This window comes from Cnephaeus nilssonii, assembly GCF_951640355.1.
Source record: "Cnephaeus nilssonii genome assembly, chromosome: 6".
NCBI lineage: Eukaryota > Metazoa > Chordata > Mammalia > Chiroptera > Vespertilionidae > Cnephaeus > Cnephaeus nilssonii.
Genome location: NC_137077.1, coordinates 14879445 through 14898352, shown reverse-complemented (window position 1 = coordinate 14898352; position 18908 = coordinate 14879445). Strand labels below are relative to the sequence as shown.

The 18908-nt window shown below is 43.7% G+C and overlaps 1 protein-coding gene across 1 annotated transcript in view; it reads left to right on the top strand.

The window, feature by feature from the left end:
- ANO4 (anoctamin 4) overlaps positions 1 to 18908 on the top strand; it is a 166306-nt gene that overhangs the window by 63161 nt on the left and 84237 nt on the right. Inside the window, exons 5-7 of the mRNA XM_079773483.1 lie at positions 3015 to 3115; positions 5540 to 5584; positions 14142 to 14273. Of these exons, the coding sequence (XP_079629609.1) occupies positions 3015 to 3115; positions 5540 to 5584; positions 14142 to 14273 (278 nt within the window). The remainder of the gene's footprint in view (positions 1 to 3014; positions 3116 to 5539; positions 5585 to 14141; positions 14274 to 18908) is intronic.

Below are 18908 nucleotides of genomic sequence, written 5' to 3'. Positions count from 1 at the left end.
TACCAGCATGTAGTAAGTATCCACCTCTATTATTTTTTTCTCCAAGAGGCTTACCTGAGTTATTTTGGGGCAAAAAGGAGAAATTAATATCTCCTTTTTGCCCCAGCATTTTAGGGGGTTGCTGTGTTTTACAAACAGCATGGTTATGAGAACATGCTATCTAGGTAGCTGCCTAAAGGGATGCAGAACAGTTGCAAGTGGCCAACCTGATTTGACCCTTCGAGCTGTTAAGTGGAACCGGCAAGGCGAGCACATAGAGGCCTCGGACTCTTTGCCTTTGACTCTTCTCCTGGCCTGGAATGCCCTCTTTTCAGATAATGGAACAGCCTTTGTCTGCACTGTTTTCAGGTTTCAGCTCAAATGTTGCCTGATCAAAAGGCCTGTCCACACTATCTAAAATAGCATCTCCTTCTCACCATTACTTTCTATTTTGTTGCCCTTCTTTATTCTCCTTCTAAGCACAGAGAGGTGTGTTGATTGAGGGTCTGTGTTCCCAGCAGACCTTGAACTCCATGAGGGTCAGGATGGAGTCTGTTGAATGTTGATGAATAAATGAATATCCTTAGAGGAACCTGCAGTGGATGCTGGGTGCTGTGGAGGGACAGGGGGCAGGATTTGGGGACTTGGCTCTCAGGGTTTCTTTTGGTTTAGCCTTGTAGTCAAAGACTGGAAAATCCTTCCCAGATATTGGTTCTGAGGTTGTAACTTGGATAAGTGCTGTGTTTTTCCCACCACCACCAATATGGTGTGGCCCTTCTTGGAAATAATAATAACTAACGTGTCTTTAGATGTATTGTGTGCATTTTACCTGTATTGTATCATTTAATACAATTCAGTAAATAGATATTACTATCATTTCCCATTTTACAGTTGAACAAACTGAGGCATAGAGAGGTTCAATAGCTTATCCAAGTCACAGAGCCGGTAAGAGGAAGACAAGAATATGAATAGAATATGAATATGTGCAATCCATCCTCAGAATCTGCATTTCCAACTAACCCCTGTGATTCAGCTCCCTATGTGGTTCTGGCCCTACACTCTCTCCCAGTGACCTCCTCCAATCCTGTGGATTTAGTATTGTCTATATCCTGGCCACACTTACTTTGTATCTCTGGCCCAGCCTGCACTCCTGAGCTCCAGACTCATTTATCTAACTACCCACAAGACATCTTCTCATGGGTATCTTGAATAACACTTCCAAAACTGAATTTATGATCTACCTCCAAGACCCCATGCTCAAATCGGTTTTTCCCTCAGTGTCCCTTTCTCAGCAGGGTTCTGGGGTGTAGAGATGGGGGATGGATTGCTTGGATTAGATAATAGCATGCTATTTTTTTCCTAACAATTGCTTTATCTAACCTTCCCTTACTAAATTTTGACAAACCAAGGCAAGTACCATGATTTATTTTCTTTGCATTCCTAACATCTAGTACATAGAAGGTGTTCAATGTGTTCTTGCTGAATGAAGGGGTGGAGGAAGGAATGTTTTCTGTGGATTGTATTTATTTCTACTTCAGGTAGTTTCCATGATACTGAATTTCTCTAGTTATTCATCTAAGGACATTTTCCAAACTTCTCTCAGTGTTCATTTTTCTTCTCCCTGGGGTTCTAACCTGAGGGTTTTTTATTACAGTATGTTAATGAAATGACTTGAGGTTTCAGAAAAGTCATTCTCACTTCTCTTCACTTTGGCACTTTCATACTTGGATTTATGTGGAAAGGAATCCTTACTAATGAGGAAAAACCTATTAAGAGACAGTAGCATAATTATTCAGCAGGAGAGAAAAGAATGATATATAAGCCAAATACTAATTAGCAGTTATCTGTGTCACATTTATTTTTTTCTGGGCTGAAGTTCAGTTACTCCTTGAAAAACTGAATACAATAATAAGCCCCATACACACACAGACACACATGCATGTCCGGTGGTTATCAGAGTGGGACGTCCTAGTTTATTTCCCTGTCTAAATTTGGGGTCCTTCGAAAATTCTTTGCCTGACACTGACCCCGCGTAAGTCTCACATCTCTTAGGTCCCTCCACCTCCACCATCACCATCTTTCTCTGGCCTGGCCCATCACGAGCATCTCTCCCTCTCTCTGCTTCCCTGGAACTCTCCCTTTGAACTGATTCTCCACGAAGCAGCCAGAGTGATCTTTGAAAACCTAAATCCAAGTGACTTCCTGGTGTTCCTAGATTCAATTCCATCGCATGCTCTGGCCCCTTCTCACTTTTCAACCTCTTCTTATGCCAGTTTCATGATTCACACACTCCAGCCTCTCTACCCTCCTGTGCCTCAAACATCGGCCAGACCAAGCCATTTCCTAGATGAGGGCCTTGGCACCTGGAACATTCACTCATCCCATGCTCTTCTTTTAAGAAATATTCTTAAATTAATTTCAGAGAGGAAGGGAGAGAGAGATAGAAAGAGAGAAACATCAGTGGTGAGAGGGAATCATTGATGGGCAGCCTGCCACATGCCCCATACTAGGGATCGAGCCCACAACCAGGGCATGTGCCCTGATCAGGAACCAACTGTGACCTCCTGGTTCATAGTTCAATGCTTAACCACCGAGCCATGCCGTCCAGGCCAGCCCATGTTCTTTACCTCCTTCTTTACATCTCAGCTCACATGTCCCCTGCTCAGAGAGGCCTTACCTTGACCTCTAGTCTATGCTCCCCACCTCATAGCTTTCCCCCCATTACTTTGTTATCACTCAACACTATCTGAATTTATCCCTTTCTTTTTAACTTTTTGCCTATCTTCCTAAAAATCACCCTTGCAGAATGCAAATACCATTCGGATCCCTTCTGTTCACAGCTAGGTCTCCAGTACCTGGCACACAGTGGTATGTTTGTTGAATGAATATGTGCACATGCAATGGCCCAACGTATTATTGAAGAATGCCCTGAACTTAAACTCCATACAAGTTCATGAGTTCTAAGTTCCAACTCTATTTAAACCACAGGAGACTTGGGTGACCTTTTCAACTGAGTTTCTTTTTTTCTGTTTCAGTCCTCTCTAATAAATAGTGACATAATCTTTGTGAAGTTGCATGCCCCGTGGGAAGTGCTTGGAAGATACGCAGAACAAATGAATGTAAGAATGCCTTTCAGGTAGGTGTCAATGTATTTTCCCCACTCTCTCTGCTGCTTCACTATAAACCTAGTGCGCTCCTCTCTCAGAACAAATAAAGCTGATGTGCAGGCTGGAATGCTGCGAGAGAAGAAAATCCCTCAAATGTTTAGGAAGTGCAGTAGATCTCATGACTGATTCATTTCTTATCATTAGATACTTCAAGGGGCATTTTTATTTCCATAGTGCCATTTTTGGAAGCCCTTTGTACTGCTGCTTTGCTGAGCAAAATTCCAGGCATCCAAGGTGCCAGGTGATCTTCATGGTCCTTACTGATGAGTCCCAGAAAAACATGAAATGAGTTCCATCGAAACAAGTTCAAGAAATGTCATGAAAATGTGCTCTGTTTTAAAAAAGAACCGATATTTAAATTTTAAAAAGTCAGTTCATAAATATTGTGCCAACACAAGCATTGCTATTTATTCTTTTAAAAAATATTTTTATTGATTTCAGAGAGGAAGGGAGAGGGAGAGAGAGATAGAAACATCAATGATGAGAGAATCATTGATCTGCTGCCTCCTGCACAACCCCCCACTGGGGATCGAGCCTGCAACCCAGGCTGGCCCATAATACGTTTCTGTTATAACAGTAAGAGAACATGATCCAAGCAATAAAATGCAAAACATAAATAATGAATAATAATTTCCTTTTTAAATGTAGGAATTCCTTTAGGACAACAATTTTAGGAGAAAATGCTGTTCATGTGTGGACACTAATCGGCTGCATTAATAATACTTATGCAGTTTTACCTGAGCATAACTTCACTTGAGGGGTTTAGAATTTTTGCTGTCATCTTGTGCAACATTTTGTACTAACAACTCTAGCCTAAGGATGTATATGCATTTCCAAAAGAGGAACTATCCTGCCATATCATTTCAACAAAATGTACAAACATCAGTTTGCCTGAATGTAAAATGCCCTAACTAATCTTATCTGTATTTATTATTTTCTGCAGACTGCAATTCTGAATCTCAGGTTTAGTCTCCTTGAATTTTTATTGCTATAGTGTTTGAAAGGAAGTTGAGGAATAGGTTTCTGGTGGGAAATTGCTAATTAAACCTGCTTATTAAATACCTTTATGCCCATGAATATGGTGTTTCTTAATAGGCTATTTGAGAACATTTTTAGGTTACAGAAAATTGAATAGATAGTACAGAATATTCCCATATGCCCACCCTTCTCACCCCACTCAGTCTCCTTATTAATTTCTTACATTAGTGTGGTATATTTCTTATAATTGATGGACCAGTATTAATACATCATTATTAACTAAAGTCCATAGAATTAATTTAGGGTTTACTATTTCTGTTGCACAGTTCTGTGGGTTTTGACAAATGCATATGTCGTGCATCTACTAATAGGGTAGCTCATAGAATAATTTCACTGCCTTAGGCTCTTCCACCTGTCATCCCTTCCCTAAACTCCAACCCAAAACCCAGGCAACCACTTACCTTTTTATTGTCTCTATAGTTTTGCCTGTTGACAACATGGATATGTTTTTTAAGTTTTCACAGATATGAAAAAATGATTTTAGAGATACAAGCTTTCCATTTTTCAAAAGTGAGATAGCTCAGTAACAGTTCAGAATACATATAAACCACCTCGGGTTCATAACTAGTCCATTGGTTGAAGCCACCATAAGGAAAAAGAGATTGCATTTTAATAAAGTAGCCAACACATGTGCTCTTCATTCCAACTACACCCAGAATTTTAATTTTAAAATGTAAAAACAGTGCAGAAACACAGAAGTATGACATGCCCTTATTAAGTTCCATTTAAAAAAATATTTTCCCGGATTCCTTAGTTTACATCTTTAATTTACCTATAACCAGGACCACTGGTTAAGGAGTAAGTCCTAGTGTGGCTATTTCCAGCTGGATGTTGATGCTGGCTAGTTAGTGTTCTTCCCGTTATGGTTGTAAGATGCCTATATTTTTATTTTATCCCTGCTTATATCAAGTGACAGGAGGTTCTTGTACACTCAAAGTGCTATGTAAATATTAGTTACTATAATAGTGCCCCATTAAGCTATGGACATTGCCAACAGGCTGGCTGTCCATCTCTGCATCCCTGAGAAAAAGGTGATGGCAGCTGAATTCATGGAAATACCAGTTGCTCCAAATCACCACCCTGTACAGGTTTGGTAGACCAGTGGCAACCATGAAAACTCATGGTCATGAGGAGAGAAAGAAATAACAATGGAAAATGTTCCCTAAGATTTCATGACTCAAAAAACGTATGCCCTATGTTCCCACTACATTCCTCACTGTTAATCTCTTTTTAGTTTTTTCTTCTTCACCTCTTACAGGCTTCTGTCTTCAATCTCCTTTCCTTCCTTGCTAGTTCAAACTGTAACTGACGATGGGTTTTCTTCTCGACTGGCTTCATTTTTGCTGTTCTTCCAGGAGAAAAATCTATTACCTGCCCCGCCGGTACAAGTTCATGAGCAGGTCAGTAGAATGCTATCATGGAAGTGTTTGTCTGATCTGTTGCCTTGTGTGCTCCAACAGTGCCAAGGAATACGAGAGGGGCCTTGGTCACATGGGAAAACTGATTGCTGTGCACATTCCAAAAATAGCTATTTGGGGGTCAAAGGCATGGATGGAATTTCCCAGGGCAGGATGTAGAGAGAGAAGAGAAGAGAGGGGTATTGGCCATTCCTTTGAAAATCTGCAGGAAGGAGACAGGAATAAATGGGAAGAAGATGAAAAGGAACAATTTGAGACGTCAAAGGAGAACTAAGGGAAGGCAGTGCCAAAGGCACCAAGAATGAGTTCCCATAAGGACTGTTCAGCTACTGATGAAGGATAGAGCTGAGAATCGGTTTTTTGGTTACTATGGTAACTGCCATGCTAGTGGTCTCCATGGAGTGGTGGTTCTCAAATTTTAGCATGTGTCAGGATTATCTGCAGAGGTATTTTGTATTCCGATGGCTGGGCCCATTCCCAGGGTTTCTGAGGTGAGGCTCTATAGTGATGCTGACGTTGCTGATCTAGGATGACATATTTAGACTGATGACCACCCAGTGGAGGGTCATGGAAACCCAGTTACAGCTGGTGGAGAATGGGCCAGGTTCTGAGGGATTAGAAATATTGGGGGGGGTTACCACTACCTTGATGAGTTTTGTGGCCAAGGAAAGGAGAAAGAGGGGATGGATTTGGAGCCGAGAGGAGAGAAGCAGAGAAGATGCGTCTGATCATATATTCTCCAGGTGTATAGAGGGGAGGTTTTGAGTGAATAAGAGCTTGGTAAAGCCCTATTTCTATAACTGGAAGAACAGCTTATCTCTGGCCTGGAAAAGCTGGTGCTACTTCAAGTGCATAAATCACAGCCATGGACAAATGTAAGCATGAGAAGGCACTAGAATATTCTTGAATAAAGACCATCTGACTATGGTGGTATAACGTTGTGATTCGGGATGGCCTCTTAGGACAAATTTCATTGCTTACCACATATAATTGCATTTTGGGTATCACTGTGGTGGTATTTGTGAAGCGCAGTATCTGGTGTAAATTTCTAAATGCAGTTTGTCAAAAAATGTTGTGTATACTTGAACTCTTCCTCTTACCCAAGAACAGACTGATTTAGATGATGACCAGGGCCTGTCTCTTTGCAGCCAGGTCTGATGTTGCAAACTGAAAGGCACATGTGCAATGTGTGGTTCTGGTCTTGAGTTCTTGTGGCATACCAAATGCAGACATTTAATTTAGCTTTTAGTTTCATCCATACAAATGATATATTTCATCTCATTAGTTCATGAAATGATCCCTGAAATAAACGTATCTCCTTTAAGGGTAAGAGAAAATTACATTATTATAAAGTTTCTGAGCAGACAGAGAAAATAAAGTACCTTTTCACAAATATCTTTATTTTTAAAGGTCACCTGACTCTCATAAAGCATACTCATGTAGTTCAGACACATATTTTTGGAGTAAACACTCTTTTCATCCATGTACTTGGTCTATTAAATGCTGCTTTGTCTTATCTTTGGGCAGACTTAACAGGCACTATAAGTTACCTACCCAATAAAGAGAGGGAATTAATAATCTTTCTTTTGACCTTTTTCTTTTTCTTTTTTTTTTTTTTTGCCTTCACTAAATAGTATAAATGTAGTCTGTAAAAGATATGATTACAAAGACACACATCTGACTCTTGTGGGTGGCTTGTAGCTAAGTCTCATTACTACTCCTTCCTTTTCCCTCCACTCCCCCACACACATCCCGCCTGAGGTTGTCCTGTGCAACTGTGGGCAGAATGAATGCTAGATCTTACTGCATTAGACATTAAGCACAGTTGTAATATTATCAGATGAGTATGCAGGCAAATCAACAAAATGGCTTGTATATTTTCATCCCCGCTTTAAAAAATTAATGTGGGTAAATGTTCCAAAGCCTTTGGACTCTCTTATAAGGTATTTAGGTTGTGTCCCAATTAGTAGCCTTGTGACCTAAAAAGAATCATATCAACTTCCAAAGCTCCCTAACTTCTATCCAAGGAGAAGCTGTAAATACAGGGGATTTGGCTCTAAGAAGAGGAAAAAGAAATCCAAGCTGGCTGGTATCTAACTGATAGCAGTCCAGGGAGGCGTCAGTAGCTATAATGTAGGGCTGTGTGTGGAATCTTCATTTAAAAAAAAGAGAGGGAGAGAAGAAAGGAAGGGAGGGAGGGAAGCAGAGAAGGAAGGAAGGAAGGAAGGAAGGAAGGAAGGAAGGAAGGAAGGAAGGAAGGAAGGAAGGAAGGAAGGAAGGAAGGAGGAAAGATGAGAGAGAGAGAGAGAGAGAGAGAGAGAGAGAGAGAGAGAGAGAGAGAGATATCGAGATCCATATGTTCCCTCTAGGCATATCATCCTGAAAACGTAATCTAACTGTTTGAAACGTGATGCTGTTATTATAATATTCTGGTGTGGGGAAAGCAGGTGTCCCTGAAGTAGTCTGTTTTGTTTAATTCAGCCTAATTAAGTTGTCATTAGTACAAAGTCCCTTCTGCGTAGTTAGTGGCTCAAGGGAAAGGCCCTTTTCTTCTGCTTCTTCAGGGTAAACCCACAGCCTCCAGGTTGGGGCTATGCACATAGTAGGTAATTTATAAAGGCCTACTGACAAGTTAGCATGGGGACAGTGAAGTCTTTTGCATGTGGCCTTTTCTTTAATCATCATCGCTCCTAAAGTTAGAAGGATATTCCCCCCCGTAGAGCTGAGGGAAACCACTTTAAAGAGGTTTCAGCAGAACCTTCCCAAGGCAGTTTCCAAGGCTCACCCTGGGGAGGCACAGTATGACAGGGGTCAGGTCCGTGCCCATGTGCTTGTCCTGTGTCCAGGTAGCTGGAACTTTGCCTGCCATGATCCAGCATGTGGGGGGAACTCTGAACTGACCACAACTTTCTATCAAAGTTCTTGCCTTCTAGTTCAAATATGAACTTGACAAGTTAAGACCAGAAATGCCCACGTGGATGATCCATCTTCTCTTTATTGCCTGTGTGGTCTGTAAGAGGGCTTTTGCTTAGTAAGTGGCAGGAATAGAATAAAGTGACATGTATCCAACCACATCAATGCTCAGTTATTAAGCCAACATCTTTCTTTTCCCTTGAGCCCCATATTGAAGAGGCAAATTGGGATGTTTCCTGATTGGTTGGGTTCTTGATTTTTACCTAAGTGAATTTCAGGATTGCCTGTTTAGGGAAGTGTATTAAGTGAAAGATGGAGGCACAGACCTCAATATACAAGTGAGGATCCTAGCTCCAGAATTTCCATTGAGAACGCTCTATATAGAAGTTCATTGTCAGCATTTTCTTCATTCTAAATACGACCACTTAACTGAGCATTTTGTACATCCCAGGCATTATGCAAACACCTGATATCCATTATCTTGTGTCCCCCTCACTACTGCCTCATGCGGTGGGTGCATTAGCTCCGAGAGATTTAGTTACCTGCCCAGCATGGCACTCACCACCGGCCAGCTCTACAACCAGAATGTGAACGTGCTTCTGACTGATGCCAAGGTCTTTCATTCTAGGAGAAAGGTTATCCATTATGCATTGTGAAAAGGAAAGCTCTTTATTAACTGAAGGTTGTTTAGAATGATGAAGCCAAGGTATTATTGCCCAAGTCACAACCAGTATGTATCTCAAGAGCATCTGAAGGATCATCATTTAGAGATGAGGATACTGAGGCTCTGTGAGGATAAGAGGCTTGCCCCAGGCACACTGACGTACAATGGCAGAGTCAATGACCTGAGTCTCACACTTTCCAGTCCAGTAGCTTTTGTCCTTTGTGTTTCTTCTTTGCATGGCAGAAGGGGCCCTCAATGATGTCTCGGTGGTACAGTTCGGGGACAGGAGTGTGCTTACAGAAGAACAGCCAGTTGTCCTCCAGTCCCAGAGAGACAGACCCTTGTTCCCAGAGCCACCAGAGGGGCAGGTGGGGGCAGCACGTGGGACATCAGCCCCAGTACTGGGAGCCTAGCAAACGTTGGCCAGACCTACCAAGACTATTGTGGGAGGTGTGTTCATTTCCTATTGCTGTTGTAACACATACCTGCAAACTTTGCTGCATAGAACAACACAACTTTATTATCTCACAGTGCTACAAGTCAGAATCCCAGGAGATGCGCGCTTAACTGGTTTCTCTGCTTGGGGTCTCCCACATCTGAAATCAAGGTGTTGGGAGGGAAGGGCCATGGGGAGAATTCCTTTCCAGACTCATTCCGTTGCTGGAACTGAACTCATTCAGTTGCTGGCACAGTTCAGTTTTGTGCAGTTGCAGGATCTGTCTCTTTATGGCTCATGGATAAAGGTCATTCTCAGCTTCTAGCTGCCTGCCCTCCTGGCCCTCTTCATCCGCAAAGCCAGCAATGGCTGGTTGAGTTATCTTCACTCTTTGAATCTCTCTGACCTCCCCTCCTGCCTCATCTCCCCTGTCTCCAGCCGGAGAAAGTTCTTTGCCTTTAAAGGCTTCATGGGGTTAAATTGGGTCCACCTGAAAAATCCAGATGCTCGCCCTATGTGGGGGTCTGTAACCTTACTTCCATCTGCAAAGTCCCCTTTGCCACCATCACATAACATATTCATAGGTTCAGGATATTGGGATGCACACATTTATGGGGGTCCAGTCTGCCAACCAGAAAAGAACACAAACTGCTCACCACGTTGTTTCTGTTGTGAGGCGCTCGCAGCGTGGACCCCAGTACATGTGATGGAGCCTGGACAGTCCACGCTTGGCCCTCCTGCTTCTGCTCAGGCTGCCCAGCGGAGGCCAGTCCACACCCCAACCCCCAGTTAGTATCTCAGAGGCTTTAACCTTAAGATATCTGTCCATCATCTTTCTTCCAAGATAAGTGTTTCAAAAGCCCATTTCCTCTGCTTCCCGTCACTTTTTCTCAAGTAGTTTTTAAGAACACAGCCATCTCCCTGGCGGCTTCCCCAAAGCATCACTTGCACACCATCTTTTATAAACCTAACAGCCCTGAAGGTCATGATGATGATACTGATGATAATGATGATCTCGCTCAAAAACCCTTGACAAATAAGGCTCAGAAAGGTGAGTGATTTGTGGGAGGTCACACAGCAGATTAGCAACAGAGCCAGGACTTAGACATGCCCATTACGGACTCTCCACCATGCCAAGCAACTTCTCTCCCTTCCCTTCACTTCCTTGTGCTCTTCCTCCTTTTTCAACTAATTAATCATTTTTATTTCCCTATTTTATTTTCTCCCCACCATTCTCACATTTCATCTAAATTGTGGTGCTACAAGTTGGTTGGTGAAAGCTGCCATTTTATTCCCATAGAGCATTTATACCCAATTTTTCATAGCTTTATTTGTTTCTATCCACGCTGAGTTGGATTAAATTCATAGTCATCGCATGCAGAGCCCAGATTCTGTGAGCATGTGAATTTTGCACAGTGTAATCTGATCAGTGCTGCAGACTGGAGATGTGTAGGAGGTAAAAACTCTATTATAAAAAACTTCTGAGCCAGTGTCCTCTATTTTAAACTTGAGGGAAAGTTTGTATATAACACTAGAGGCTCAGTGCACAAAATTCGTGCACTTGGGGAAGGGGGTGTCCCTCAGCCCGGCCTGTGCCCTCTCACAGTCCAGGAGCCCTCGGGGGATGTCTGACTGATGGCTTAGCAGTCGGACATCCTTTGTGCTGCCGCAGAGACGGGAGAGGCTCTGGCCACCGCCACTGCGCTCGCCAGCTGTGAGCCTGGCTCAGGGCTTCTGGGTGAGCGGTGCTCCCCCTGTGGGAGCACACTGACCACCAGGGGGCAGCTTCTGCATTGAGCGTCTGCCCCTTGGTGGTCAGTGTGCATCATAGCAACCAGTCGTTCTGCTGTTCGGTCAATTTGCATATTAGCCTTTTATTATATAGGATATTAGTTTCAGGTGCACCACATTATCATTTGACATTTGTATACATTACAAAGCGATCAGCACTGTAAGTCTAGTTACCATCCATTATCATACAATGTCCTCTTTCTTGAATGAGTTTTAAGGCAATCAGATGAAATGAACCCCAGGGCCATGGGGAAAGCCATCTAGGAAGTCTAATTTATAATTCCACTTAAGGAATAAATCGTTGAACTTGGACAAGTGATAGATGCTGATGAAGCATAATTAACTTTGAATTGAAAAGAAAAAGGACAGCAATGTAAAGAGGCACGCTGGCTGTTCCAATTCTTATTTTTGAAAAGAAAAAGAAGATAATAATCATAGCCAGTGCTTATTGTGCACCAGACACTGTTCAAGAGACTTTATCATCACAGTCCTGTGAGTTGAGACTCATTATCATGCCCATTTTACAGATAAGGAAATTGAGGCACAGCAAAGTTAAATAACTTGCCCAAGGTCACACTGCTAATATTTACAGAGCCGGGATTTGAAACTAGGCACGCCAGCCCCATGGTCTCAGTCACTGTCACACTGCTTTTCTGGAGCTCATCATATCCCTATATTTTAAACATCTGTTAAGAGATAGTGAGGGGTTGGGGCCCAGGAAGATGAAGGATGGAGGAGATTGGAACTTCTTCCCTTTGGGGGGTTTTAGGCCTTTCTAATCTACTCTTCTTTTCTGACTACATGGCTCTGAGTAGAATCTTTACTTACGTGTGCGTATGTGGTGGGGACAGGTCCTCTGGGTAGAGGAGGGGCCTAGAGAAGATGAGGTTCTTTCCAGTGTGAACCTTCAGGGGTTCTGCAAAAGGACAGCCACCACCAAGCAGAAATATGTCGGGTGAGGCTAGAACAAGGCTGAGAATAAGAGAGGTGGTTAAAAAAGACATTTGCTATTATTTTTCATTTTGGAGTGGATTGGTAATACCATAAAAAAATAATTTATTCAGCTGGAAGTTTCATGCAAAGGATAAATTGCCATGTAAATATTTTTTAAAATTGGGAAGAAGTAAAACATGCCCAGAATCCATGTGTTTTCGGTGAATAGACTTAGAAGGCATTCAGATATTTTCCTCTCCAGGGGGATCCGTCCCTTCTTGTAGCCCTTAAAGTGAAGATTTCTATTATCAGCTACTTTGATGAAGTGATCCCTAGAATCAGGAATCTACAATATAGATTCTGGTCCTGCTTTGTTCATTGGTTGAGTATTTTGGATTGAATAATCATCTCTCTCCACCCTGGATTTCTATGATAACATATAAAATGAGTATCATACCTGTTGGGTCTACCTCACAGAGATGCTATTTGACATGTGCTCTTGGGGGAAAAGTTACCCCATGGTATGGATGCCTGAGGTAGCACTGCCGGGGCTGACCAGCAGACCCTGAGCAATGGATGAATGATTACTCTGATACAACGTTTGCTGTGAAAGAGAGGGCTAAGGGACTGTCTGGCTAAAGGAACCAGACAGCCTTGATCGCCTGCCTCGTTAGGCTTTTATTTTAACAGCAGTTTGAGATAAAGTTTATCTTTTAAATACAATACAATCAGTAGGATAAGTAGTCTTGGGAGGGCACATGTATGCAGTGTCCTTTAAGCAAGGACACCTAAAGATTAAGCATAAGGATTCCAGTAAACACCCGGGGGTCTGCATGTGCACAGACTGGTTTGAAAAGGTCAAGGAATAATTAGGGGCACTGCCTTCAGCGCTCCTCTAAGTCAGAATTCCGATAAACAGGGTGGGCTACCTTCAGCATACTTCTCTTTTCTCGAAATGTCCTCCTTATAAATTTTCCAACCAAGTCTTCTGTGCTCCCCAACATAGCACCAACATTTTTAAGTTTGCTGTGGTTTCTGCTCCTGCCAGTGGGTGCTGTCAATGAACATCTGGACGCTTGGAAGCCAGATGTTCTCATCAGCAGAAGTCAGAGGGGGTGGGAGGTGGCCAGGGGAAAAACCGGTGCTTGAAAACCAACTTTAGGACACTTTTATTCTCCTTGTCCTGACGTCATGTGTGCCATGACCACAATGATACATATGTGTTGAGATGCCCCAGCAGTGTGAGAACCATGGCGTCAATTTAAAAAGAAAAAAGTGAAAACTAAAGAGCCTACTGTCTGCTGAGAGGGTGTGGGGAAGGTGTGAGAGGCAGGAGGCAGCTCATGACATCAGGCTCTCTGCACAGTCCACCCACTGGGATGTGCTATCAGCGCTCCCGCCCAAAGTCACCTACAGCTGGAGCTCTTCCCTAAGCAAGGGAAGAGGAAGAACTTGGCCAAGCACAGAAGGAGTTTATAGAACCTGCAGAATATAAGAAGTTAAGGTCCCTGCTGCTTTGCGTAAGGGACTATCACCTTCCTTTCCAAAGCCTTCTAGTCTGGTTAGGACTCCTTGGTCATGGGTTGGTGTCATGCATGGCAGCGGTCTTGTAGACAGTAGCATTGAGGCCCCTTGGTGACATAGAAAGAGCACAAGCATTGTGGCTCCCTTCTTTCCATCTGTGAAATGGGGGAGTGGGTTCCCTGAGTGCAGTGAGTGCCTGGAGTGTGCGGTGTCACAATCGTGGCTCTGTGTAACGCTGACGTTCTGTACCCTTTGGTCTTGCCTTTCATGTACCACAGGATCGATAAACAAATAAGCAGGTTTCGGAGATGGTTACCTAGGAAGCCAATGAGGCTGGACAAGGATACACTGCCAGACCTGGAGGAGAATGACTGCTACACTGCCCCTTTCAGCCAGCAAAGGATCCATCAGTGAGTGTTTCCTGGGCAAGCCCTTGACTTTCAAAGGATGGGCCATTGCGGGAGAGCCGCCTCCTGCATGCCTTGCATTCCTTGGCACGTGCAAGGAACAGCATGATGCCTTTCTCCCCTGAGAGTCCTGTGAGTGTTCCTATCCCTTTTATTTTAGTCAGGGTAAGCAAGGTGCCGTAATAAGCAATCCCCATATCTCAGCGGCTTAACACGATTGAACACACGTTCGTATGTGTGTTAGGTGAACGACCTTCTGCACGGTGGCGCAGAGACCCAGGCTCCTTCCACCTTGTGGCGCTGCCAATCCCCAGTGCAGAGCCCCCTGCAGGCTCATCTGCAGCCAGCTGGCGGACAAGGAAGCTGGTCTACATCTTTCCCTGTTGAAAAAAGGGGTTGTTGGTTTGATTGTTTTCAATCTTAGCTTCCTTCTCAGTTCCCCTTTCTTCAGCAACTGAGTTGCCCCAGGAAAAGCCACATTGCCTCGCAGCTGGCTTCCTGGATCATCTATGAGGCAGTCTCTGAACAATAAATTGTCACTTTTGACATACAGGTGGTGGGAGGAGAAGTTGGCTAAATAATTGAACCTTTGAAGACTTGCAAAAGTCATAGAGAATTGACTGAAGCTTCTGTAGTGACAAGAAATCAGGGCCAGATGGCAGGGTTGGTGATAGGAGAGAAGAGCATGCCAAAGACGGTAAACAACTAGGTGAAAACAGCCTTTTAAAGGGGGGGATAAATCAGGTCAGTCCAGCCTCTCTCTCAGCCAGACTTTAGGAATTCCTGGCTCCCCCTGCCCCAGCCATAGAGACAGCCTCTGTAAAAATGACTTACCTGCGAGGAGGGAAAGGATGACAGATTAAAAAAAAAAATAGGTTGCTGACTTTGAGGAAAAAAACAAACCAAATGGCAGTTGTCAAGTTGCAGGGAGTGCGAGGTGGGGGCATGCTGCAGCAACAGAAAATCAGTGAAAGTCTGTGGACTTCTAGAGAGAAGAACAATCAAAAATAGATGTTCTGCATCAAAATATATATAATGCATAATGCAAAGGAAGCAACTCAGTAGGCCTCTGAAATAACCGAACTCTAGATCCAAACAGGTCAGACTGAAGCCAACCCAACCACATTGTGTGAACATTGAAGAAGACATGAAACTCACAGCCCGGCCTCAAAACTCTAGTTCAATCTTCCCATGGGAAATAAGAACTGAGAGGGACTTTCTGTTAACTCAGAGTTCAGGACCTATGGGTGTTTTCTTAGAGAAAAAGACAGATGAAAGCTGGCATGTTCCTGCTCTTGCTTTAAACCTTCATTATGCCTATGTTGTTCATCTTGAAGCTTCTTACACACGTGGTTATTTGATTTTAAATTCTTCTGCAGTAGAGTCTGATTCACATTCAGATTTTCCCTTTGCTTCTGCCATGCCTGAGAGAGTGCCTAGCACAGTGCAGGGTAGATGAATGGATGAATGGATGGGTAGGTGGGTAGATGAATGGAGGGCTCAGTGAATTATATGGTGTGTACTAGGGGATTTGTTTTACTTCAAAGACATATAGGTAAATGGAAGAAGAATGGGATGGATGGATAGTTGAATAGATGGATGAAGAAATTAATGAGGTGTATGGTGTGTGCACTGGGGTTATGATTTGCTTAAAAGGAATAAAGGCAAATGGAAGAGGAACTGGATGGATGGATAGGTGGATAGACAGATGAAATACATGGTGTGCACCTAGGGTTTTATTATTACTTCAAAGACATATAGGTAAATGAAGAGGAAAGTTTCCCACTATTCATCTTTATGCTGATTCTGTTTTTTATGTTCTTTCTTTATCTTTTTAAATATTTTTATTGATTTCCAAGAGGGATAGAAACATTAATGATGAGAGAGAATCATTGATCAGCTACCTCTTACACTAGGGACTGAACCTGCAACCCAGGCATATGTTCTGGCCAGGAATCGAATTGTGAGCTCCTGGTTCATAGGTCAACACTCAACCACTAAGCAACTTTGTTCTTGCTTTAGAAGAGGAGTTCTAAACTCTGTTTTAAACAGTTTAGAACTTAACAGTTCTAAACTCTGTTTTCTCAACAGAGTTCTCAAAGTCAGAAGCACCTGGGCTCCCATCAGGACCTCTAGGTATTAGAACCAGGAATCAGGTCTTTGTAAATGTTTTAAAATATGTGCTAAGTGGCCCGGCAGGTGTGTCTCAATCGTTGAGCGTTGAGATATGAATCAGGAGGTCGCAGCTGGATTTCCGGTGAGGGTACATGCCTGGGTTGCAGGCTCAATCCCCAGTAGAGGCCATGCAGGAGGCAGCTGACTAGTGATTCTCTCTCATCATTGATGTTTCTCTCTCCCTCTCCCTAACTCTCTGAAATAAAAAAAATATTTCTTAAAAATCGCAGTTCATTAAAAAATTGTGATAAATGAAGATGATAGCCTGTGGGATAGTGGTATTCAGCCATCCCTCTCACATATATGAGAAGCATTTTTCTGATATGTTTGGGTATTCATTCACTGAAAAATGGACTCATTCAACAGTCACTAGTTTGCTGATTACTTCTTGTTAGGCCCTGTTTGGATACAGAGGATATAAAGAGTGCAATCTTGACCCCAGCATAGTAAAGACAGAAAACTATCCTATCTAATAAAGAGAGAATATGCAAATTGACCATCATGCCATCATAAAGATGGCGGTGCCCATAGCCAGAAGATGGCGGAGCCCAGTCCCCTCAGCCCCGCCGGAGTCCCCCAGTCCTTTCAGCCATGATGGGGGGGTGGCAGGTGCGTGGTGCAACCAGACCCGCCCTCAGCCCCCCAGCTGCCCAAGCCCATACCGAGGCACAGGCAAGCCTTGGATGGTGGCTGCCCAGCTGCCTAGGGCTGGCCCAAGGTGCAGGTAAGCCTCGGATGGCAGCTGCCCAGCTGCCCAGGACCTCCCGAGGCTCAGATAACCAGGGCCGGCCGAGGCTTATGCTGCCAGCAGTGGCAGCAGCAGAGGTGTGATGGGGGCATTGCCTTCCCCTGATCGCCGGGTTGCCTCCCGCTCCTGCGGGCTCCCTGAGGGGGAGCAAGCAGTTAGGGGGTGATCAGGTTAGCAGGGGATGGCAGTTGGGGGCAATCAGGCCGGCAGGGGAGCAGTTAAGGCAGTGATCAGGCTGGCAGTAGAGCAGTTAGGGGGCAATCAGGCTGGCAGGCAGAGGCGGTTAGGGGTGATCAGGCAGGTAGGCAGAAGCGGTTAGGAGTGATCATGCAGACAGGCAGGTGAGCAGTTAGGAGCCAGCGGTCCTGGATTGTGAAAGGGATGTCCGACTGCAGGTTTAGGCCTGATCCGGCTGTCGGACATCCCCCGAGGGGTCCCGGATTGGAGAGGGTGCAGGCCAAGCTGAGGGACACCCCCCCATGCATGAATTTTGTGCACCAGGCCTCTAGTTTTAAATAATTATAAACAGTATAAGGTGTGATGGGGTGTTCCAGTCTTCAGATTTGTTGGGAGGTTAGTAAGAGATGGGGGTTGGTCACAAGAAGAAAATGCTTGAGATGGGTCTTGAAAGGTAACACTTGTCCAGATAGGTAAGGGGGAGAAACATATCTCGAGAAGAGAGAATCATGTATGTATCAAAGAACAAAGGTGTGCAGCAGAATGGAGTATTTGAAGAACTACAATAGTCTTCTGTGAATGGGAATAGGGTGTGAGAACACTTGGTGTTACTGTTTGAAAAAAGAGAGTGATCCATGGAAGATGAGCTTTCCAAGCAAGAGAACTAAGGAAAAAGCAGAGGGACAGCTGGAACGAAGCAAACCTAAGAACCAGACCTTAGTGGGACCAAGAGGATAATGTAGGCAGTTGGGAGATGAAAAATTCAACAAGGTCTTGAATATTATGGGCAGTGGAGATTTCTTTCTCTTTGAAAATTGTCATGCCACACGGACAACATCCCTTTTATCATCACTTGAGGATATGTTTCTATTGATTTTAGAGAGAGAGGAAATGAGAGGGGGAGGGGGAGGGAAGAAAGGAGGGAGGAAGGGAGAGAGAGAGAGAGAGAGAGAGAGAGAGAGAGAGAGAGAGAGAGAGAGAGAGATGGATGAGAGGAAAACATCAAGCGGTTGCCTCCCATACACTGTACACGCATGCCCTGGCGGTGAATAGGACGATGCTCCAACCGACTGAGCCACACAGGCCAGGGCACAACATCCTTTTAATTAGTGAGTGTATGTAAGACTCCAAGAACACTGGCTGTCAAATTGGAAATGATTGTTCGGTGCAGTCAGAAAAACATTTGCCTAAGGATACTTTGAGAGTGATGTTAACGGCTTTAAAGCAATCAGAAGTAGGTGGTTAATGAGCTTTGAGGGTTATAAAATGATCTGCTGGTTTTCCAAATGCAATTCAAGATCCCGTGTGATTTCTTGGTTTTGCAGAATGTTTGATATTGTATTTGTCTAGGAATGAAAGAGAATAATTGGTGTGAGTGTCTATACATGAATGTAGTAGGAAAAGAGACAAAAGAGAATTGAAAGTTTAATAAAGAGTGATCAAAGTGGGAAAGAGCCTTGAAAATACTTTGCTCTCAGAGTAAAACCCAGACTCCTAAGTTAGCTCACTAGCTCCTGCTTTCATCCCCCAGTTGTGTG